Here is a 23,858-nt window from a genome sequence, read left to right as displayed (position 1 = left end):
GATCATCCTGGCTAACAGTGAAACCTCATCTCTACTGAAAATACAAAAATTAGCTGGGCATGGCGGCACGTGCCTGTAGTCCTAGCTACTGCGGTGGGAGAGAGAATCGCTTGAACCTGGGAGGTAGGAGAATCGCTTGAACCTGGGAAGAGGGAGAATCGCTTGAACCTGGTAGCAGATGAATCACTTGAACCTGGGAGGTGGAGGTTGCAGTGAGCCAAGATGGCACCACTGCACTCCAGCCTGGGTGACAGAGCGAGACTCATTCTCAAAATAAATAAATAAATAAATAAATCCCAGCCATAAATAAATGGGTAAAATCAATGAAATCCCAGTGAATGAACTGAAAAAAGCATGAGCATGTACAAAACATTCTGGGAGAAAATTATGCCTATGTCTTGCCCTGTCATCCAGACTGGTGTGCAGTGGTGCGATCTCAGCTCATTGCAATCTCTGCCTTCTGGGTTCAAGCGATTCTCCTGCCTCCTCAGCCTCCCTAGTAGCTGGGATTACAGGCGCGCACCACCTCGCCCGGCGTGTGTGTGTGTGTGTGTGTGTGTGTGTGTGTAGGTAAGAGTTTCACCATGTTGGCCAGGCTGGTCTCAAACTCCTGACCTCGTGATGCGCTATCCTCGGTCTCCCAAAGTGCCGAGATTACAAGCAGGAGCTATCGCACCCGGCCTGGGTTGTTAATTTTTAAAACTGCCTTTCATTCTTGCTTTGCCATTTATAGTTCTGTAGCCTTGCGCAAATGACTTCACTTCTCTGAGTCATCTGTAAAATGGGGCTCTTTGTGAAGACTTAACGATACCACGTGTACAAAGCACTTAACACAACGTGCAGATTAAGCTCCCCAGGCCGAAACTCCTATAAAATAAGGATGGGGGATTCTCAAGAGCAGTTCTGACTTCAGCAGAGGAACCCAGAGCTGGTGGAGAAAGCAGATGTGGCTGTGACATCCCCAGGGACAGTAAACACATCCTTCCAGCCCCGTCTTCCCCGCAAGGTCCCGCTACCATCCTGACCCCTAGCTTCCAGGAGCCACCAGTGGACGCCGGCATTCAGCAGTTAGGGGGCCGCCCCCCTGCAGCACGAGTCCCCACGCGGACTACATTTCCCGGCTTGCATCTCGGCTCGGGGCCCGCGGGGCAGTCCTGCCTCAGGGACCGGATCCAGGCTGCGTTCGCAGGCTCCGGGCAGTTACTATCATGCATGCAGCTCCTGTTTTTCGCGTTGCTAAACGCGTCCGTTGCGATCCACCCAACCCTGGGCAGCGGCGCCCTCAGGGTCTGTGAGGAGCGCTTCCCCAGCCCCGGGCACCCGCTACGCCGCATCGGAAGGAGGGGCTGAGGCCAGGCTCATCTCCTCTGGAGGACTCCCTCGACCCCGCGGGGTATCCACTGCGGCCTGAGGCTGGCAGCGGTTCTCTGCCTGGGGGCGCTGAGGGCTGGGCCCCGAGGCCGCGCGGCCCGAGACTACAACTCCCGGGCGGCACCGCGGCGGCGTCGACCACACGTCACTCGGGCCCCGCCGGCGGCCCCGGGAAGCAGCACGGGCGGGGGTAGGGGCTGGGGCCGACCGGGAGGCCGGTGCCAAGAATGGGGGCTGCCCGACCGCCTCGCGCGTGAGGAGGCCGAGGGGCGCGCCACCCCGGCCCGGGGCGGCCGCCCCCGGGGCCCCGCCACCCCCGCCTGGCCCGGCGGTCGTGGTCCGGGATGCGGAGCCGGGGGCCGCCGGTGGAGCTGCGCGGGGTGAGCGGCGCGGGGAACGGGGACTGCCTGCCGCCCTCGCCCTCGTCTCCCACCGGCGGACCCCGGTGGGCATTCGAGTGTCGCGCGGCCAGGCCCTCTTAGCGCCTTGCCATTTGGAGGGCACAGGTGAACCTGCCGCCTCACTCCCACCCTGCCCCGCCCGGACAGCCGAATCGGAGGGGACGAGCCTGCCCTTTGAAAGGTTTTTTTTCTTGCTCCTGCGGAGGGCGTCCCAGCCATGGCCCCCAGGAACCCCCTAGACCACACAGGGACTGCCCTCCATCCCGGCCGCCGGGGTCCGCCCTCTGCATCCCGCGGGCAGCCGGTGTGAAGCGGCCTCCCGCAGCCCCCGGCCCCTCCCCCATGGAGGAGGAGGAGGGGGCGGCGGCCAAGGAGTGGGGCACGACCCCCGCGGGGCCCGTCTGGACCGCGGTATTCGACTACGAGGCAGCGGGCGACGAGGAGCTGACCCTGCGGAGGGGCGACCGCGTCCAGGTGCTTTCCCAAGACTGTGCGGTCTCCGGCGACGAGGGCTGGTGGACCGGGCAGCTCCCCAGCGGTCGCGTGGGCGTCTTCCCCAGCAACTACGTGGCCCCCGGCGCCCCCGCTGCACCCGCGGGCCTCCAGCTGCCCCAGGAGATCCCCTTCCACGAGCTGCAGCTAGAAGAAATCATCGGTGTGGGGGGTTTTGGCAAGGTCTATCGGGCCCTGTGGCGTGGTGAGGAGGTGGCCGTCAAGGCCGCCCGGCTGGACCCTGAGAAGGACCCGGCAGTGACAGCAGAGCAGGTGTGCCAGGAAGCCCGGCTCTTTGGAGCCCTGAAGCACCCCAACATCATTGCCCTTAGGGGTGCCTGCCTCAAACCCCCACACCTCTGCCTGGTGATGGAGTACGCCCGGGGTGGCGCACTGAGCAGGGTGCTGGCAGGCCGCCGGGTGCCACCTCACGTGCTGGTCAACTGGGCTGTGCAGGTGGCCCGGGGCATGAACTACCTACACAGTGATGCCCCTGTGCCCATCATCCACCGTGACCTCAAGTCCATCAACAGTAAGTGGTGTCCTCTCCCCAAAATTCCTTCCACAGAACCTCACGAGGCCATGCCTAGGTGGCGGGAAACAGGTTGAGGGAAACAGGTTGAGGGACACCATATGACACTGTGCCTGGGGCGAGAAGGGGGCAGCAGTATGATACCTTCAGGGTGAAAGTGAGGTAGGCCTTGCCCACCTTAAGGGAGAAAAAGGAGGTTCAGAAAGGTTGAAGGACTTGACTGCCTCCCAGGCTGCAGAGTCACAGTTGCACAGTAAACATGTATCCGTGAACACCTGCGTTCCCTGCGTGAACAGCACAGATGCAGTGCCTGCCTTCAAGGTTCTCACCATCCAGCCATGCTGCCAGACTCTGCCAGGCAGAGACAAAAAGAGCCTACCCCGTCTGAAGCCAGTGTCTCAACTCCGGCACTGCTGGCACTTGAGGCCGGATCATTGTTATAGGAGCTGTCCTGTGAATTGAAAGTTGCTTAGCAGCATCTTTGGCCTCTTCCCGCTAGATGCCATTAACATTCCCTGCCCCCATCCCCAGCTATGACAACCAAAAATGTCTCTGGGCATTGCAAATGTCTCCTGGGGGCAGAATCACCCCCAGTTGAGAACCATTTCCTGGAGTCTTCATAGGCCCAGCTGGCCAAGGCAAACTAGGAAAGATGAGGTAGGAATTGAACAGCTGTGGCTTATATAAAAGCTTCCAGGCTGCCTGTCAGGTTCTCCAAAGTTGATTGGTTGGTTGAATAAATAGTGGGGCCAGGTAGAAGGGAATATTCTACAGGACTCATATCTAGATCAAGGAGCTTCGTGTGGCATCAGCAAATATTAATTGAGCACCTATTAAGCAGAAGCCCAAATGGGACTAAGACAGCCATGGTTTCTGCCCTGACGGTACTCACGGGCTAGTAATTTCATTCATTCATTCCACAGATATTTCCGGAGTGCTGTGCCAGGCCCTGTCCCTGGGATACAGCAAGGAAGAAATCCTACATTCCTGGCTCTCCCATTCGTGCTCTGCCCTATCTCATTCCCTTTCATTTTATCATTCATTCGTTCATTCTTCCATTTGATGTTTACCAGGCCAGATCATGTGCTAAGCAAAGGCATCAGGAGTGGAGGAGACCAGCATGTCCCCAGCCCTCGTATCACTCACACTTAAGCCCTGAAATATGAGGGTGCCCCCTTTGCTCTGAATGCCCACATCTTATCCTGATTTTTGTCACTTCTACATCTTGAAATTTATTTTAATCCGTCCCACTATTTTTATAGATGTATTGCTGTCCCCCCACCCATAGCAATGGTAAGCCCCTAGAATAGAGGGACTGCATCTTTCTTCCCTTCCAAGCCTAACATTTATATATCAACAGAGAGCTTGGCTGGGCATGGTGGCTCAGGCATATAATCCCAGCACTTTGGGAAGCCAAGGTGGGTGTCTCACCTGAGGTCAGGAATTTGAGACCAGCCTGACCAATATGGTGAAACCCCCATCTCTACTAAAATTACAAAAAGTAGCTGGGCATGGTGGCATACATCTGTAATCACAGCTACTCAGAGGCTAGACAGGAGAATTGCTTCAACCCAGGAGGTTGCAGTGAGCCGAGATCATGCTACTGCACTCCAGCCTGAGTGACAGAGCAAGACTCCATCTCAAAAAAGAAAGAAAGAGCTAACACATGCCCACATGTGCCAGGGCTGGTGCCACATCTGAGGAACTGATGCTTATGCCCCAGCACCTCTGAAAGTTTGGGTAAATGGAGGCAAGGGCCACCCAGCGTGTTCCTTTTGAAGGCTGGGGCTCCTCAGCCCTTCCTCACCCCTGCTGGTTGACGGCATGCCCCACACCGCCAGGGTTATTGTAGCCAGTGCTTTCTAGCCTAAGGGTCAGTGGGCCTCTTATGGCCAGGGCTTCCTCCTAGGGTGATGGGTCTGCTCTGTGCCAGAGAGAGAGGACACAGTGCCTCCACAGCACTGCTTCCCCACTCATCCTACCCTAAGGAGGTCCTCATCTGCTGTTATTCATGCATTGGTTCATTCACCAGTAATTCTTTTTTTTTTTTTTTTTTTTTTTTTTTGAGATGGAGTCTCACTCTGTCACCCAGGCTGGAGTGTAGTCGTCGTGTGGGTCTTGGCTCACTGTAACCTCCATGTCCTGGGTTCAATGATTCTCTTGCCTCAGCATCCTGAGTAACTAGGATTACAGGCACCCACCACCATGCGCAGCTAATTTTTGTATTTTTAGTAGAGACTGGGTTTCACCATGTTGGCCAGGCTTGTCTCGAACTGACCTCATGATCTGCCCACCTCGGCCTTCCCCAGTGCTGGGATTGCAGGCGTGAGCCACTGCACCTGGCCAATAGCAGCTAACGCTTTCAAAGGCCCTATTGCATCAGGCAATAAATTTTTACCACAATGTTAGAAGGTAAATTCTGTTACCAGCCCCATTTAATAGAGGAGAAGTCTGGGTGTGAAGATTAAAGTGTTCAAGGTTATGCAGCTAGGAAGAAGCAGAGCTGAGATTCAAACCCAGGCAGTACACTGAATACTTTGGGGCCTCTGTGTGATAGAAGGTAGTAAATAACCCCAGCAGTTAAGAGATTGGGCTCCGATTACAAAACTAGTTCAAGCCTTTGTCCTGCCATCTTCTAGCCATGTGATCTCTTAGCCAAGTGACTTCTGAGCCTCTGCTGGCTGGTCTAAAAAAGCGGGGTGCAATGGCTTACTCCTCTAATACCAGCATTTTGGGAGGCCGGGGCTGAAGGATTGCTTGAGCCCAGGAGTTTGAGGCCACAGCAAGCCATAATCGCACCACTGCACTCTAGCTTGAGTAACAGAAAAAGATCCTGTTCCTTTACTTATTTTTTTGTGAGACGGAGTTTCGCTCTTGTTACCCAGGCTGGAGTGCAATGGCGTGATCTCAGCTCATCGCAACCTCCGCCTCCTGGGTTCAGGAAATTCTCCTGCCTCAGCCTCCTGAGTAGCTGGGATTACAGGCACGTACCACCATGCCCAGCTAATGTTTTGTATCTTTAGTAGAGACAGGGTTTCACCATGTTGACCAGGATGGTCTCAATCTTTTGACCTCGTGATCCACCCGCCTTGGCCTCCCAAAGTGCTGGGATTACAGGCTTGAGCCACCGGACTATTTATTTATTTATTTCATTAAGATAAGTCTCACTCTGTCACCCAGGCTGGAGTATAGTGGCGCAATCTCGGCTCACTGCAGTCTCCGCCTTCTGGGTTCAAGTGATCCACTCACCTCAGCCTCCCAAGTGGCTGGGACTACAGGCACCCACCACCACACCTGGCTATTTTTTGCATTTTTAGTAGAGACAGGGTTTCACCATGTTGGCCAGGCTGGTCTCGAACTCCTGATCTCAAATGATCCACCGGCCTCAGCCTCCCAAAGTGCTAGACTCACAGGCATGAGCCACTGTGCCTGGCCAACCCTGTCTCCTTAAAAAGGGAGGGGTGGTTTGTGAGTGAATTTATATAACGAGCCTAGCATAGTGTAGACACTAGCCATGATCCTCATCGCTGTTAGTGACCACTTAACTTACAGGCAGTAAGGAAGCTGGAACCATCCAGTATGTTTTCGAAATACATCAGTCAGATTTTGTCCCAATAATGCCATGTAGTAAGTTACCCCCAAAACTCGACATCTTAAAACAACTTGTTGATTACTGCTTGTGCATTTGCAGGCCAGCTGGAGGGTGAACTGATGGACACTGGGCTCGGCTAGAGAGGCCTTGCTCCAAGTAGCTCTCATCTTCTTGGACAAGGCAGACTAGCTGAGGCATGTTGTCATGGTGATGGCAGAAGTACAATGGGGCCAGCAGACGTGCGAGGCCGGGGCTTGGAGTTGACCCTGTCGTTCTTAGCCAGAGCGAGTCATGTGGCTGAGCCAGAGTCAGGGTGCAGGAACACACTCTGCCTTTTTTTTTCTTTTTTTTTTTTTTTTTTGAGATGGAGTCTCACTCTGTCACGAGGCTGGAATGCAGTGGCATGATCTCGGCTCACTGCAACCTCCACCTCCCAGGTTGAAGCAGTTCTCATGCCTCAGCCTCCCTGTTGCCCAGGCTAGACTGCAGTGGTGAGAATATGGCCCACTCACCCTCAACCTCCCAGTCTCAAGTGATACTCCCAACTCAGCCTCCCAAGTAGCTGGGACTGTTGGCACACACCCCCCACACCCAGCTATTTTTTTTTTTTTTTTTGGTAGAGATGGGGTCTTGCTATGTTGCACAGGCTAGTCTTGAACTCCTGGGCTCAAGTGACCTACCTCAGCCTTGGCTGTTGGTTCTTGACCATTCACGGTGCTCCGCAGAGCCCAGGACAAAGTCAGGAGGGCAGAGGATGCAGAAGGAGCTCCCTCCTCCCTTGTGTGACCCTTGGACAGGGATTAGACCTGGGTGGGTGGAGGGGCTCATGGATGTTCCAGGCCAGGAAAGGAGCTGCCACAGAGTGGGGCAGCCTGAGGCAGTGAGAGGAGAAATGTGTTTCCAGCTGAGGCAGCGGGCCGGGACACTTGGGTCTGCAGCACAGCAGGTCTAAGGTGACCCACCTTTCTTCCCATCCCACAGTCCTGATCCTGGAGGCCATCGAGAACCACAACCTCGCAGACACGGTGCTCAAGATCACGGACTTTGGCCTCGCCCGTGAGTGGCACAAGACCACCAAGATGAGCGCCGCGGGGACCTACGCCTGGATGGCGCCGGAGGTTATCCGTCTCTCCCTCTTCTCCAAAAGCAGTGATGTCTGGAGGTGCTGAAAGGCGCGGCCGGGTTGGCCTCTGCGGAGTGAGGGAGGGAGGAAGGGGTGAGGGCAGAGTGGGCGGGAGGGTCTCCTGCTGAAGCCAGGACCTGGGTCTGACAGAGGGGCCCGCCGGCAAGGTCAGGCCACCAGACAAGTGCCGGCTACCCGTTCAGCTAGCACAAGTGGCAATTGGAGGGCACATTGGATTAGAATAAAAAATTCATAAGATCTAGAGTCAGGGCGGGGTGTGGTGGCTCATGCCTGTAATCCCAGCACTTTGGAAAGCTGAGGCTGGCAGATCACGAGGTCGGGAGTTTGAGACCGGCCTGACCAACCTGGTGAAACCCTGGCTTTACTAAAAATATAAAAATTAGCTGGGCATGGTAGTGCATGCCTGTAATCCCAGCTACTCAGGAGGCTGAGGCAGGAGAATCAGTTGAACCCAGGAGGTGGAGGTTGCAGTGAGCTGAGATCATGGCACTGTACTCCAGCCTTAGTGACAGGAAGACTCTGTCTCTAAAAAAAAAAAAAATTTAAAAAGACCTAGAGAAAGCATGTGGATGCCAACACTGAAAGTCCCCTCATACATGAGCCAGTGCACCGTGCCATCTGTCAGACAGGAAAATGATGAATTCACTCATTCATTCATTAATCTAACTTCACCAGTTCTAGGGATATAGCAGCGAGCAAAAATAGATGCAATCTCTACCCTCAGGAAGTAAATAAATACACGAGAAGCTCTTTTTTAAAAAGCTGAGGTTTTTTTTTTTTGTTTTTTTTTTTTTTTTTTTGAGGAGGAGTTTCACTCATGTTACCCAGGCTGGAGTGCAGTGGCGCGATCTCGGCTCACCGCAACCTCCGCCTCCTGGGTTCAGGCAATTCTCCTGCCTCAGCCTCCTCGGTAGCTGGGATTACAGGCATGCGCCACCATGCCCAGCTAATTTTTTGTATTTTTAGTAGAGACAGGGTTTCACCATGTTGACCAGGATGGTCTCGATCTCTTGACCTCGCGATCCACCCGCCTCGGCCTCCCAAATTGCTGGGATTACAGGCGTGAGCCACCGCGCCCGGCTAAAAAGCTGTTTTTTAGAAAATTATAATTTTTTTTTTTTTTTTTTTTTTTGAGACGGAGTTTCGCTCTTGTTACCCAGGCTGGAGTGCAATGGCGCGATCTCGGCTCACCGCAACCTCCGCCTCCTGGGTTCAGGCAATTCTCCTGCCTCAGCCTCCTGAGTAGCTGGGATTACGGGCACGCACCACCATGCCCAGCTAATTTTTTTTTTAATTTTTAGTAGAGACGGGGTTTCACCATGTTGACCAGGATGGTCTCGATCTCTTGACCTCGTGATCCACCCGCCTCGGCCTCCCAAAGCGCTGGGATTACAGGCTTGAGCCACCGCGCCCGGCCTAGAAAATTATAATTTTTAAAGATAATTAAGTACACCAGAAAAAAAAAGTGTCAGTACGAAGTGCTCAGAGGTTGAGAGGAAGGTACTTTAATGGCTGGAAGACTACTTTTGGGATGGGAATGCTTCTCTGAGCAGTCTGAGAAACGATACTTCATCTGAGTTCTGAGTGGCAAAAATGAGCTAGCCACAAGAATTTTGGGGGGAGAAGCATCCCAGTCAGGGGGAGCAGCTACCCAAAAGGAGGGGCTGAGGTGAGCATGGTGTCTTCCAGAAACAGCAACAAGGCCCATGTGGCTCCCACTGTGCCAGCAAGGAAGAGAGAGGAAGGAAGTGATGCAGGAGAGTGAGCTGGAAGGCCCTGTGCTGGAGGGAGTGGCCTTCAGTTTTATTCTGATGAAGTAGGAAGACTTGAGGAGTCATGTCTGTGAATGGCGTGGTAGCTCACACCTGTAATCCCAGTACTTTGGGAGGCCAAGGTGGGAGGATCACTTGAGGCCAGAAGTTTGAGACCAGCTTGGTCAACATATGGAGACCCCATCTGTATGAAAAAGAAATTTTTAAATGAATTTTTTTAAAAGGAAGTAAATAAAAGCTCCTTTGGGGGCCGAGTGCACTGGCTCACGCCTGTAATCCCAGCACTTTGGGAGGCTGAGGTGGGTGGATCTCTTAAGGCCAGGAGTTTGACACCAGCCTGGTCGACATGGTGAAATCCCATCTCTACTAAAAATACAAAAATTCAGCTGGCACAGTGGCTCGTGCCTGTAATCCTGGCACTTTGGGAGGCCAAGGCGGGCGGATCACAAGGTCAGGAGATCAAGATCATCTTGGCCAATATTGTGAAACCGTATCTCTATTTAAAATACAAAAATTAGCCAGGCGTGGGAGTGCACACCTGTAATCCCAGCTACTCAGGAGGCTGAGGCAGAATTGCTTGAACCCATGTGCCATGGTGGTGTGCTGCACCCATCAACCTGTAAGTGAGCCATAATGGTGCTACTGCACTTCAGCCTGTGTGACAGAGTGAGATTCCATCTCAAGAAAGAGAGAGAGGTTGGGTGCGGTGGCTTATGCCTGTAATCCCAGCCGTTTGGGAAGCGGAGACGGGCAGATCCCCTGAGGTTAGTTCGAGAGGGAGAGAGGAAGGAAGGGAGGGAAGGGAAAGAAGGGAAGGAAGGACCCCATCTCTACTAAAAATATAAAAATTAGCTGGGCATGGTGGCCAGTGCCTGTAGTCACAGCTACTCAGGAGACGAGGCAGGAGAATCGCTTGACTGCAGGAGGCGGAGGTTGCAGTGAGCCGAGATGGCACCACCGAACTCCAGCTTGGATGACAGCGTGAGACTCTGTCTCAAACATAGCAATAATGCTCCTTTGGCTGTTAGGTAAAGACGGCCAATGATGGGACTGTTGCTGTCACCAGTGAGAGTTGATGGTGGCTGTGGAAACTTTCAACCCAGAGTTTTTGTTTGATTGGAGCCAAACCTAGGTTTCCCCATTTACTGTTCCCGTCAATTCCCAGCCAAGGCGCCAGAGTGTCCAAGCGGCAAATTAATGGGTATGGGACAGAGGCAGATCAGACAGGAAGTCCCCGGCTCAGCCTAGAGCAGAGCAGCCCTTTGGGAAAAGTTCCAAATGGCTTTACATCAGGCGTTCATTTATGCTACCACTTTTTTTTTTTTTTTTTTTGGAGCCAGAGTCTCGCTAGGTCACTCAGCCAGAGTGTCGCTAGGTCACTTGAGTCCAGTGGTACAATCTTGGCTCACTGCAACCTCCACCTCCTGGGTTCAAGCAATTCTCCTACCTTAGCCTCACAAGTAGCTGAGATTATAGGCACGCACCAGCTAATTTTTATATTTTTAGTGGAGACAGGGCTTCACCCTGTTGGCTAGGCTTGTCTTGAACTCCTGACCTCAGGTGATCCACCTGCCTCAGCCTCCCAAAGCGTTGGGATTACAGGTGTGAGTCAGTCATGCCTGGCCAGGCAGGCTAATTCTTTGTGTCCTGTACTTATTAGCATGCAGGGTATCCATACCGCCCAGCCACCAAACTTCAGTGGTACTCCCAGTCATTATAACAATCAAAATATCCCCATAGGTTTCCAGGGACATGGGAGAGTGGGGAGGATCATGCCGCCCTCCAGTTAAAAACTATGGGTTTCCCCCCGCCTTGTATGGTCTCCATTCTCAAGTTTACTTCATGATCCAAAATGACTGCTCAAGCTCCGGCCTTTTTTTTTTTTTTTTTTTTTTAAACAAGGTCTTGCTCTGTCACCTAGGCTGGAGTGCAGTGATGCCATCATACCTCATTGCAGCCTCAACCTCCTGGGCTCAAGGGATCTTCCCACCTCGGCCTCTCCAGTAGCTGGGACTGCAGGCATGCCACCACGCCAGGCAAATTTTTTGTAGAGATGAGGTCTCACTTTGTTTCCTAGTCTGGTCTCAATCTCTTGGGCTCAAGAGGTCTTCCTGCCTTGGCCTCCCAAAGTGCTGAGATGACAGACACTGGCTCCAGACTTCAGCTTTTTTTTTTTTTTTTTTTAAGCTCTGAAGTCTGAGTTACATGTACAGAACATGCAGCTTTGTTAGAGGTATATATGTGCCATGGTGGTTCGCTGCACCCATCAGCCCGTCATCTAGGTTTTTTGTTTTGTTTTGTTTTGTTTTTGAGACGGAGTTTGGCTCTTGTTACCCAGGCTGGAGCACAATGGTGCGATCTCAGCTCACCACAACCTCCGTCTCCTGGGTTCAGGCAATTCTCCTGCCTCAACCTCCTGAGTAGCTGGGATTACAGGCACGCGCCACCGTGCCCAGCTAATTTTTTGTATTTATAGTAGAGACGGGGTTTCAGCATGTTGACCAGGATGGTCTCGGTCTCTTGACCTCGTGATCCACCCGCCTCAGCCTTCCAAAGTGCTGGGATTGTAGGCGTGAGCCACCGCGCCCAGCCTTGTCTAGGTTTTAAGCCCTCTGTGCATTAGGTGTTTGTCATAATTCTCTCCCTCCCCTTGCCCCCACCCCCTACTCCAGTTTTTATGTCTACATTCCAACCATATGAAGGAGAAAAGAGGAAAGGGGTACTCCTTCTTTTTTTTTTTTTTTGAGATAGAGTCTCGCTCTGTTGCCCAGGCTGGAGTGCAGTGGTACGATCTTGGCTCACTACAACCTCTGCCTCTTGGGTTCAAGTGATTCTCCTACCTCAGCCTCCTGAGTAGCTGGGCTTATAGGCATGAGCCACCATGCCCAGCTGATTTTTTGGTATTTTTAGTGGAGACAGGGTTTCGCTATGTTAGGCTGGTCTTGAACTCCTGACCTCATGATCCACCTGCCTCAGCCTCCCAAAGTGCTGGGATTACAGGTGTGAGCCACCACGCCCGTCCAGGGCACCCCTTCTTTTTAAGGACACTTCCTGGAAGCTAGTCGCCTACTACACACCCTCCTATATCTCATGCACCAGAACTGTGGTCATGTGGACATGCTTAGCTGCAAAGCAGAATGGAAAATTCATGCAGGCAGCATGTGGCCAGCTCCGATTCACCAGCACTGTCACTGAAGAATGGGAGGCTGTCAGCTGCATGGGGGCAGTGATTTGTGTCTATCTCTTCCTAGTGTCTAGAATGGTGCTTGGCACACAGTAGGCACTTAATGAGTATATGTTGAATGGGCTGCGCACAGTGGTTCATGCCTGTAATCCCAGCACTTTGGGAGGCCAAGGCAGGCGGATCACCTGAGGTCAGGAGTCCAAGACCGGTCTAACGTAGTGAAACCCTGTCTCTACTAAAAGTACAAAAATTAGCCAGGGTAGTGGTGTGTGCCTGTAATCCCAGTAACTTGGGAGGCTGAGGCACAAGAATCACTTGAACCTGGGAGGCAGAGGTTGCAGGGAGCCAAGATCACACCACTGCGCTCCAGCCTGGGCAACAGAAAGTCTTGTCTCAAACAAAAAAAAGGTATATGTTGAATGAATGGATGAGGATAGTGGAGGAGACTAGGGATCTACTCCAGGATAGGCACCACACGGAATGGCCATCAGGACCTGGGAGGATGCAGAATTTGCAGGTGAAGATAGCCTTGCAGGTGACCATAGCACAGTGACTCATGCTCTGGAACCATGGAGCCACTGAGGGTACTGTCCTGGGCTGCAGGCAGACCCAAATTCGAGTGGCTCCACCACTCACTAGCTGTGTGACCTCAGGCAAGCCCCTTAACCTCTCTGAGCCTGTACCTGCTCATCAGATAAAGCAGGGGTCATATCAAATCCTTCTGCCTTACAGGGCTGTTGTGAGGATTACTGAGTGCCTTGCACAGTGCCTGGCCTGCAGTGCATGCTTTATAAATGTTAAATAGTGTTAATTGGTGTTTAGAGGTAAGTGCTGTGTGTTCTGTGGGAACATAGAGGAGGGGCCTCTAATATAGCTTTGGAGGCTGTGGAATCAAGGAAGGCTTCCTAGCAGAGGGGGCAACCTGAGTTGAGACTTGAGGAACAAATACTTACACAAGGAAAGAGTATGCTCCACAAAGGGAACAGCGTGTGCGAAGGCCAGAGGTCAGGAAGAACAGGGCCTGTTCAGTATTCAGTGTGGTTGCAAGATGAAGTCGGGGTTAGAATGGGCTGATGGTGTTGAGAGGTGTGGCTGCAGGGGTCATCAAAGGCCAGGGTCAGGAAGGATGGATATAGGCCAGGTGCAGAGGCTCACGCCTATGATCCGAGCACTTTGGGAGGCCAAGGCAGGAGGATCACTTGAGCCTAGGAGTTTGAACCAGCCCGGGCAACATAGTGAAACTTCCTTGTCTACAAAAATAAAAGTAAGGATGGATTTGCCCAGTAGGAACATGGGACCTCAAGGTTTTCAGGCAGGGGCGAGGGAAGAGAGGCGGAACAAAGGAGAGACATCAGACAGCTCAGCCCACCACATCTATTGGAGAATAAGGCCATGGAGGTCAAAGCAAGTTCTTGTGATGGGTGGGTGTTGGGGTGAGGGCGGCCCTACATGGGACCGAGGGCAGGGCTGAGTATAGGTGAGGATTGGGGTGGGCTGGGACATCACCCTTCCTTTCCCCTGCCTGCAGCTTCGGGGTGCTGCTATGGGAGCTGCTGACAGGGGAGGTCCCCTACCGTGAGATCGACGCCTTGGCTGTGGCGTATGGCGTGGCTATGAATAAGCTGACGCTGCCCATTCCCTCCACGTGCCCCGAGCCCTTTGCCCGCCTCCTGGAGGGTGAGCCGGGGCCCCATGGAGAGGGTTGGCTCAGCTCGGAGTGGCAGGGACCCTTGGGCCCAGACCTCACCCCTTCACACCCATCCATACCAGTGGGCCTGGGAGTGAGGGAGAAGGGGCTGGAACCCACTGGACTCTAAACAGTCTCCCCATCGCTGGCTCCATTCCCCCAACCCCCAACCCTCGTTTTAGCCAGGCCCAGAGCCCTCCAAGATAACCTGTTAGGACTCCTTGGCCTTGGGATTCCGCAGTGATCCTGATTCCACCACCAGCCCCTCCTCAGGGTACAGGTTCCAGGGTTTCTCTCCCAGCGTTTCACTGAGTGGAACTGGCCAGGAGCTTGGCTTTGAATCCCTTCCCCTCAGCTCCATAGAAGCTGTTTGTCTTCAGTCCCCAGAAATTCTGCCTTCCTCTGAGGAGGCTGAGTCCCCAGAGCATGACTAGTGACACCTCTACCCCACACCACTGTCCTTCCTCCTCCCACCCCAGAATGCTGGGACCCAGACCCCCACGGGCGGCCAGATTTTGGCAGCATCTTGAAGCAGCTTGAAGTCATTGAGCAGTCAGCCCTGTTCCAGATGCCACTGGAGTCCTTCCACTCGCTGCAGGAAGACTGGAAGCTGGAGATTCAGCACATGTTTGATGACCTTCGGACCAAGGAGAAGGTGAAAGCAGGGGGCAAGGTGGGAAAGATGCAGCAAGACCCCCGAGTTCTGATTCCTCTAACTGCTCAGAGACCCTTGCCCTGAAGCCCAGCCTTTGGGTCCATGCAGGGTCAAGGGAGCCTTTTTTGCATATTAAGAAAAGACAGCCTCCTGCTGGTGGATTAATAAGAAAAAGGCACCCTGTACTGAAGTATTTAACAGGTGACATTGCATGATGTCTGGGGTTGGCTTTAAAATACTGCAGCAGAAAGGAAGAAAGGGCAAGAGGTGAGAAGGATTGAGATACAAGAGTCACAAAGCATAGGTAATTGTTGAAGTTGGATGATGGGTACCTGGGGGGTGCACTGTTCTCTGCTTTGTGGCTGTTTGAAGTTTTCTAAATGGAACCATTAAAAAAGAGAAAAGAGAAAGAAAAGGCACCCCTTTCTTTGGGCTAACAGTTCCCTTCCCTGGCACCCAGCTTGGCTGGCCAAGCACGAGTCCAGTGGTGAACCCAATGTGCCCCACAGCAGAGGCACCAACCCTTGTGTGAGGCACCAACCAGACGCAGCAGCCCTGGGTCCCTCCCCAGGGAGCAGAGTGGCTAAGCCCCTCCCCCAGCCCCCGCCTCTCCTCCCCAGGAGCTTCGGAGCCGTGAGGAGGAGCTGCTGCGGGCAGCGCAGGAGCAGCGCTTCCAGGAGGAGCAGCTGCGGCGGCGGGAGCAGGAGCTGGCAGAGCGTGAGATGGACATCGTGGAACGGGAGCTGCACCTGCTCATGTGCCAGCTGAGCCAGGAGAAGCCCCGGGTCCGCAAGCGCAAGGGCAACTTCAAGCGCAGCCGCCTGCTCAAGCTTCGGGAAGGCGGCAGCCACATCAGCCTGCCCTCCGGTACCCACCCGAGTCCCCAGAGCGCCCCTCAGAGGCTGCTGGGAGCAGCCCTAACCTAGGATTTCTCTCTTCCTTTTCTTTTCCAACTTGTTTTTATTGCCAAATATATCACATATAGTCAATGATCAGCCCAGTGCGGTGGCGATCACCTGTAGCACCAGCCTACCGGCGAGGCCACGGTGAGGCCAGGAGTTTGAGACCAGCCTGGGCAACATAGACCCCATATTTACAAAAAAAAAAAAAATCAGTTGGGCATGTTGGCATGTACTTATAGTCCTAGCTACTGTGGAGGCTGGGGTGGGAGAATCACTTGAGTCCAGGAGTTGAAGGCTACAGTAAACTGTGATTACACCACTGGACTCCAGTCTGTGCAGCAGAGCAAGACCCTATCTCTAAAAGAAGGAAGGAAGGAGGGAGGGAGGGACGTGACCAAAAACATGTACAGCTAAATGAGTTACTCTAGTCACCCCCCCGAAAGCAGAGAGAACCCCACAGCCATCCCACGTGCTTTCCACCTGCCCTCCCAAACACAACCTCACACCACCCCCTAAGAGGAACCTGTCTTGACATTTAGGATACTTCTGAACTTTAGTTCTCTCTTCAAAAATATCTTTAAATTTCTGGCCAGGTGCCGTGGCTCACGCCTGTAATCCCAGCACTTTGGGAGGGCAGAGTGGGTGGATCACTTGAGGCCAGGAGTTCTAGAGCAGCCTGGCCAACATGGTGAAACCCATTTCTACTAAAAATACAAAAATTAGCCAGGTGTGATGGTGCACATGCCTGTAATCCCAGCTACTTGAGAGGCCGAGGAATAAGAATCACTTGAACCCAGAAAACAGAGGTTGCAGTGAGCAGAGATTGCGCCACTGCACTTCAGCCTGGGTGACAGAGTGAGACTTTGTCACAAAATATATATTTATGGCCAAGCACGGTGGCTCACACCTGTAATCCCAGCACTTTGGGAGGCCGAGGCAGGTGGATCACCTGAGGTTGGAAGTTTGAGACCAGCCTGAACAACATGGAGAAACCTCATCTCTACTAAAAATATAAAATTAGCCGGGCATGGTAGCGCATGCCTGTAGTCCCAGCTACTCTGGGGGCTGAGGCAGGAGAATCACTTGAACCCAGGAGACAGAGGATGCAGTGAGCCAAGATCGCACCATTGCACTCCAGGCTGGGCAACAAGAGTGAAACTCTGTCTCAAAAAAAAAAAAAACAAAAATGGCCGGGCGCGGTGGCTCAAGCCTGTAATCCCAGCACTTTGGGAGGCTGAGGCGGGTGGATCACGAGGTCAAGAGATCGAGACCATCCTGGTCAACATGGTGAAACCCCGTCTCTACTAAAAATACAAAAAAGTAGCTGGGCGTGGTGGCACGTGCCTGTAATCCCAGCTACTCAGGAGGCTGAGGCAGGAGAATTGCCTGAACCCAGGAGGCAGAGGTTGCGGTGAGCCGAGATTGCGCCATTGCACTCCAGCCTGGGTAACAAGAGCGAAACTGTCTCAAAAAAAAAAAAACCAAAAATATATTTAGCCTACTATATCCATGTAATCAATACAAAATAATTGTGAGCTATTTTACCTTCTTTTTTCATACTAAATCTTTGAAATCCAGTGTGTATTTTATATTTATGGCACATCTCAACCTGCAGAGTAAATTTTCATTAAAATCGATCTTTTTTTCTGAAATGGGGGTCTAGAATTCCTTCTCTGCTTCGACAGTAGAAACTTCCCTTTGGTTACCCGTGGAACCATTTGCTTAGGAAAGCTTCTCTTTCTTTCTTCAGGCTTTGAGCATAAGATCACAGTCCAGGCCTCTCCAACTCTGGATAAGCGGAAAGGATCGGATGGCGCCAGCCCCCCTGCAAGCCCCAGCATCATCCCCCGGCTGAGGGCCATTCGCTGTGAGTATTTCCCAAGGCCCTGACCAGTCAGTCGATCAGTCAGTCAATAAACATCTTTGAGCCTGATGTTTGTAGCTGGCACCAAGCCAGAGTAACAGCAGGAAACAAGACAGACAAGGCCCTTTTCCTCATTCTTACCACGGGAAACGGAGAGTAAGCAAGTAAGTCAGTAAGCAGGATAATTTTTTTTTTTTTTTTTTTGAGATGGAGTCTCTGCCTCCCAGGCTGGAGTACAGTGGTGCAGTTCCAGTGATTCTCCTGCCTCAGCCTCCCAAGTAGCTGCAGTTACAGGTGCACACCACCACACCCAGCTAATTTTTTGTGTGGTTTTTTTTTTTTTTTTTTTTTTTTTGAGATGGAGTTTCGCTCTTGTTACCCAGGCTGGAGTGCAATGGCGCGATCTCGGCTCACCGCAACCTCTGCCTCCTGGGTTCAGGCAATTCTCCTGCCTCAGCCTCCTGAGTAGCTGGGATTACAGGCACGTGCCACCATGCCCAGCCAATTTTTTGTATTTTTAGTAGAGACGGGGTTTCACCTTGTTGACCAGGATGGTCTCGATCTTTTGACCTCGTGATCCACCCGCCTCGGCCTCCCAAAGTGCTGGGATTACAGGCTTGAGCCACCGCGCCCGGCCAGTGATAAGTTCTTTAAAGGAACTCAGGGAAGGGAATAAAAGAGGAGGTGTATTAGTCAGAGTTCTTCACAGAAACAGAATGATTAGCATTTTTCTTTTAGACAGTCTTGCTCTGTCACCCAGGCTGGAGTACAATGGCATGATCTTGGCTTACTGCAGCCTCCACCTCCGAGGTTCAAGCAGTTCTCCTGCCTCAGCCCTCCTACTAGCTGAGATTACAGGCATGCACCACCAGGCCTGGCTAATTTTTTGTATTTTTAGTAGAAACGAGGTTTCACCATGTTGGCCAGGTGGGTCTTGAACTCCTGACCTCAGGTGATCTACCTGCCTCAGCCTCCCAAAGTGCTGGGATTGCAGTCATGAGCCACCACACCCAGCTGCATATGTTTAGATATATAGAAAGAGATGTATTGGCTGGGCACAGCGACTCATGCCTGTAATCCCAGCACTTTGGGAGGATGAGGTGGGAGGATTGGTTGAGGCCAGGAGTTCAACACCAGCCTGGGCAACAAAGTGAGACCCCATCTCTACTTAAAAACAAAAAAAATTGATGTGTTATAGATGTGTTATGAGATATTGGCACAGGCAATTATGGAGGCTGGGAAGTCCTGCAATCTGCCTTCTGCAAGCCAGAGGCCTGGTGAAGCCAGTGATGTAGCTCCACATCAAGTCCAAAGACCTGGCCAGGCACAGTGGCTCACACCTGTAATCCCAGCACTTTGGGAGGCCGAGGCAGGCAGATCACCTGAGGTCGGGAGTTCGAGACCAGCCTGACCAACATGGAGAAATGCTGTCTCTATTACTAATATAAAATTAGCTGGGCATAGTGGTACATGCCTGTGATCCCAGCTACTTTTAACCAGCAAAGGTAAAAGCTGGAGGTGGGAACAGCATGGGCTGCTTGTTAGCCCCCCTGGTTGGAGCAGAGTGAGTGGGAGGACGTAGGTTTTCACGTAGGAGTTCACAGGGGTCAGATCAGGCAGAGGCCTAAGAGCAGGATAAGGAGTCTAGATTTTCTTTCCTTATTTTTGTTTTTTTTTTAATTTTCATTTGATACCTTTGGTATGGCTTTTTTGTTTTTAATTTGGATGTTTAGTTCTGGGGTACATGTGCAGGATGTGCAGGTTTGTTATATAGGTAAATGTGTGCTGTGGTAATTTGCTGCACCTGTCAACCCATCACCTAGGTAGAAAGCCCATGCATTAGCTGTTTTTCCTAATATTCTTCCTCCGCCGCCCCCATGACAGCACCAGTGGCTGTTGTTCCCCTCCCTGTGTTCATGTGATCTCATTGTTCACCTCACTTAGAAGTGAGAACATGCAGTGTTTGGTTTTCTGTTCCTGCATTAGTTTGCTGAGGATAATGGCTGCCAGCTCCCTCCATGTCCCTGCAAAGGACGTGATCTCATTCCTTTTTATAGCTGCATAGTATTCCATGACGAGACAGGCTTTTGCTCTGTCTCCCAAGCTGAAGTGCAGTGGCTTGATCTCAGCCTCCTGAGTAGCTGGGACTGCAGGCCTGCACCACTATGCCTGGCTAATTTATTGTATTTTTAGTAGAGGTTTCACCATGTGGGCCAGGCTGGTCTTGAACTCCTGATCCTGACCCTCAAGTGATTCTGCCACCTCAGCCTCCCAAAGTGCTGGGATTCTAGGTGAAAACTACTGCACCTGGCCTGGTATGGATTTTCCTTTTGTTTTTTTGAGATGGAATCTTGCTCTGTTGCCAGGCTGGAATACAGTGAGCAATCTTAGCTCACTGCAACCTCTACCTCCTGGGTTCAAGCAGTTCTCTTGCCTCAGCCTCTCAAGTAGCTGGGATTACAGGCACATGCCACCATGCCCAGCTAATTTTTATAATTGTAGTAGAGACAGGGTTTCTCCATGTTGGCCAGGATGGTCTTGATCTCTTGACCTTGTGATCTGCCTACCACAACCCCCCAAAGTGCTGGGATCACAGGCATGAGCCGTCCTGCCTGGGCTATGGATTTTCTTTTAGCAGCTCTGGGGCAGCCCCCAGAGCCATGTGAGCAAGGCACTGAAGGAATCAAATTGACCTTTTCCCTCTGGCTGCTATAAGAAATAAAGGTGGAGAGAGCAGTGAGATGTTTGAGGCCAGGCCAGGCCAGGGTGGGGGACTTGGAAGGGACACATGTCCACCGTCAAGGCGATATGGCAGAGATACAGTCGTCAGTTTGCTGGTGGGTTGAAGGGTGAAAGGCTGCTTCCCAAGTTCCAAGCCCTCCTTTACCCCAGCACTGTCCCCACCTGCAGCCCCCCTGCCCTCTGTCCGGGCACCTGCTCTGTATCAGGCCCAGGAGGTCAGTCCTGCAGGGGACACACAGATAAATGCCTGTACCATGGCAGCAAGCACTGGCACCAGATAGGTCTAGAGCGTCGCAGGGATAGAGAAAAGGGTAGTTGACCCACAGGGAACTACCTACCCAGAGCTGGAAGCTGCAAGCGCAGGCAGCCAGCTGGAATGAATGGTGAAGGGTTAGGCTGTGAAGAGTAGGGTAGGTTGGGGCAGTTGACAGGGACTCACTCATGGCCCTCAGTGCCAGGTGGAGGCACTGGACCTTTGTCCTGACAGCAGTGGGGAGCTACGGGAGGATTTATAGCAGGGAGGGTCATGCCTGGAGTTCGAAAGAGCCCTTGGACTCCCAAACAGAGGGTGGTTCTGCGCTGGGGCCCTGGAAGCTGGGAGCCCAGTGAGGACAGACCCTCCACTCAGTGACCAACTGGCTTCTCTGGCCTCAGTGACTCCCGTGGACTGTGGTGGCAGCAGCAGTGGCAGCAGCAGCGGAGGTAGTGGGACATGGAGCCGCGGTGGGCCTCCCAAGAAGGAAGAACTGGTCGGGGGCAAGAAGAAGGGACGAACATGGGGGCCCAGTTCCACCCTGCAGAAGGAGCGAGTGGGAGAGGAGAGGTGAGGCGTGGTGGTGCCCGCCCTGTGCCCAGGCCCCAGTTCCCAGGCTCCAGGCCAGAGGACTGAGGTCTCCATCTCTCTCTGGTCCCCTGCAGGCTGAAGGGGCTGGGGGAAGGAAGCAAACAGTGGTCATCAAGCGCCCCCAACCTTGGCAAGTCCCCCAAACACACACCCATCGCCCCTGGCTTTGCCAGCCTCAATGAGATGGGTAAGAGACTGGGTGCTTGAAAGGGGGGATGGGGGTTCCCTGGCCAAAGGGGTGAGCCTTCCGGAGCTGAGGGAAGAGCCTTCCAGATTTCACTGGGCCAGTGGGCGGGAGGCCTTTCTGGAAAAGGAGATGGTGGCCCCTGGGAGGTGGGAGGTCATTTCCAGGGACAGGCAGCACTCTTCCCCGAAGCTCCTCAGGAATACAGATTGAAGAACCAGGCTTCTGGGTCTTGGTCTTACCGTTGGAGGGGTCCCCATGGGGCCCTGGCCAGCCCCACAGCTGAGTGACAGGTGGCCCTCTCCTGTTGCAGAGGAGTTCGCCGAGGCAGAGGATGGAGGCAGCAGCGTGCCCCCTTCCCCCTACTCGACCCCGTCCTACCTCTCGGTGCCGCTGCCCGCCGAGCCCTCCCCGGGGGCGCGGGCACCGTGGGAGCCGACACCGTCCGCTCACCCCGCTCGGTGGGGACACGGCGCCCGGCGGCGCTGCGACCTGGCGCTGCTAGGCTGCGCCACGCTGCTGGGAGCCGTAGGCCTGGGCGCCGACGTGGCGGAGGCGCGCGCAGCCTGTGACAGCGAGGAGCAGCGGCGCTGGCTAGATGGCCTGTTCTTCCCCCGCGCCGGCCGCTTCCCACGGGGCCTCAGCCCGCCTGCGCGTACCCATGGCCGCCACGACGACGCGGGCCTGGGCCTGGTGCCCTCGGTCACCCTCGTGTCGCTTTCGTCCGTGTCCGACTGCAACTCGACGCGTTCACTGCTGCGCTCAGACAGTGACGAGGCCGCGCCGGCCGCGCCCTCCCCTCCACCCTCCCCGCCTGCTCCCACACCCTCGCCCAGCGCCAACCCCCTGGTGGACCTGGAGCTGGAGAGCTTCAAGAAGGACCCCCGCCAGTCGCTCACGCCCACCCACGTCACGGCTGCACGCGCCGGCGCCGTGAGCCGTGGGCACCGACGGACTCCATCAGACGGGGTGCTGGGGCAGCGGGGTCCTCCCGAGCCCACAGCCCACGGCCCTGGTGAGTGAGGCGCCCCGCACCCAGGTTGCAAAAACCCTCTCTCTTCCCTCCTTTGCCAGGGTCACAAGTCCAGCCTAGCCCCAACCCGGCAAGCGGCCACCTGCTTCTTGTGGAGGAGGGAGGGTCTGTGGCCCTTTGCCCCTCACTTCTGGAGGCATTGGGGGAATCCAGGGGACTGAGACACTGGTGGCAAACTGATGCCTATAAGGCCAGGTGGGTGCCTTTAGCAATAGTGACCAGCATGGCCCTTGCCAACTCTTACACAGCACCTAGACACTGTTCTCCTCCTCAGTTAATGGGATGGAGATGCCACCGTGGCAGTGTTATTCAGTACCCACCGTTGGCACTGCTGCTTGTGTTAAACTGTTATTTGCTCCTCACCTCTGTAGTGAGGTGCCATGTTTATCCCCATTCACAGGTAAGCCATGCCTGAAGTCTGCCTGCATGAGCTTAGCCCAGTGTACGAGAGTCAGGAAGACCTGGGTTTTGGTCCCAGGGGCTGCTAAGCAGCAGCTCCAGAAGGCTAAGGAGCATACTAGGCCGGGTGCGGTGGCTCACGCCTGTAATCCCAGCACTTTGGGAGGCCGAGGTGGGTGGATCACCTGAGGTCAGGAGTTCAAGGCCAGCCTGGTCATCATGGTGAAACCCCATCTTGGGGGGGGTGGGCGGGGAAAGCATGCCAGGGTCCACCCAGAGCAGCAAGCACCTGGGAGTGGTCCCAGCACTGCCGCATTGCGGCTGGAAATTGGGTACAGCAAGATCCATGGATTTCTTGGGAGAAACCAGAACTGTACTTTCCATGTAAAAGCTCTGGGCTTTTCAATGCCACCCTCTGCCCTACCCCACTCACCTCCTCTGAACTTCTCTTACCAGGCCCTCGAGACCCTCTGGACTTCCCCCGCCTGCCCGACCCCCAGGCCCTGTTCCCAGCCCGCCGCCGGCCCCCCGAGTTCCCAGGCCGCCCCACCACCCTGACTTTTGCCCCGAGACCTCGGCCGGCTGCCAGTCGCCCTCGCTTGGACCCCTGGAAACTGGTCTCCTTTGGCCGGACACTCACCATCTCGCCTCCCAGCAGGCCAGATACTCCGGAGAGCCCTGGGCCCCCCAGCATGCAGCCCACACTGCTGGACATGGACATGGAGGGGCAGAACCAGGACAGCACAGTGCCCCTGTGCGGGGCCCATGGCTCCCACTAAGGCCTGCCCACCACCGCCCGCCTGGGCAGCCATGAATGTAGCGCCCCAGGCCCCGCCCCAGCCCGCCATGCCAGAAGGTGGGGGAGGCCCTGGGCAGGATGCTCACTCTATTTATTGGGGAAGGGGGGAGGGGGGACACTTAACTTATTCCTTTGTACCCCAGGGGGTGGAGCCCTGTGTCCGCCCTGCACTGGGGGAGGGTGGGCAGGGATACTCAGGGACAGGGCGTCATGGGGGACTTGGCACAAAAATGCAGCATTAAAGGTAACCCCTGCCCCCTA

The 23,858-nt window shown here is 54.0% G+C and overlaps 1 protein-coding gene across 2 annotated transcripts; it reads left to right on the top strand.

The window, feature by feature from the left end:
* The first annotated feature begins 1,152 nt into the window (after positions 1-1,152).
* On the top strand, positions 1,153-23,858 carry MAP3K10 (mitogen-activated protein kinase kinase kinase 10). 2 transcript variants are annotated; one of them, XM_074386335.1, is made up of 11 exons: positions 1,153-2,796; positions 7,370-7,550; positions 14,017-14,165; positions 14,655-14,830; positions 15,451-15,697; positions 17,483-17,599; positions 20,993-21,161; positions 21,257-21,369; positions 21,680-22,381; positions 22,800-22,970; positions 23,255-23,858. In XM_074386335.1, the coding sequence occupies exons 1-11, from the start codon at positions 2,115-2,117 to the stop codon at positions 23,575-23,577; spliced, it is 3,030 nt and encodes a 1,009-aa protein (XP_074242436.1). In that variant the 5' UTR covers positions 1,153-2,114; the 3' UTR covers positions 23,578-23,858. The 2 variants fall into 2 exon arrangements, with proteins under 2 accessions (XP_074242436.1, XP_039322922.1); XM_039466988.2 differs by lacking the exon at positions 22,800-22,970 and having other exon boundaries at positions 1,155-2,796.

Source organism: Saimiri boliviensis, chromosome 14, assembly GCF_048565385.1.
Source record: "Saimiri boliviensis isolate mSaiBol1 chromosome 14, mSaiBol1.pri, whole genome shotgun sequence".
In the NCBI taxonomy this organism is placed as follows: Eukaryota; Metazoa; Chordata; class Mammalia; order Primates; family Cebidae; genus Saimiri; species Saimiri boliviensis.
This window is presented reverse-complemented; position numbering and strand designations above follow the sequence as displayed.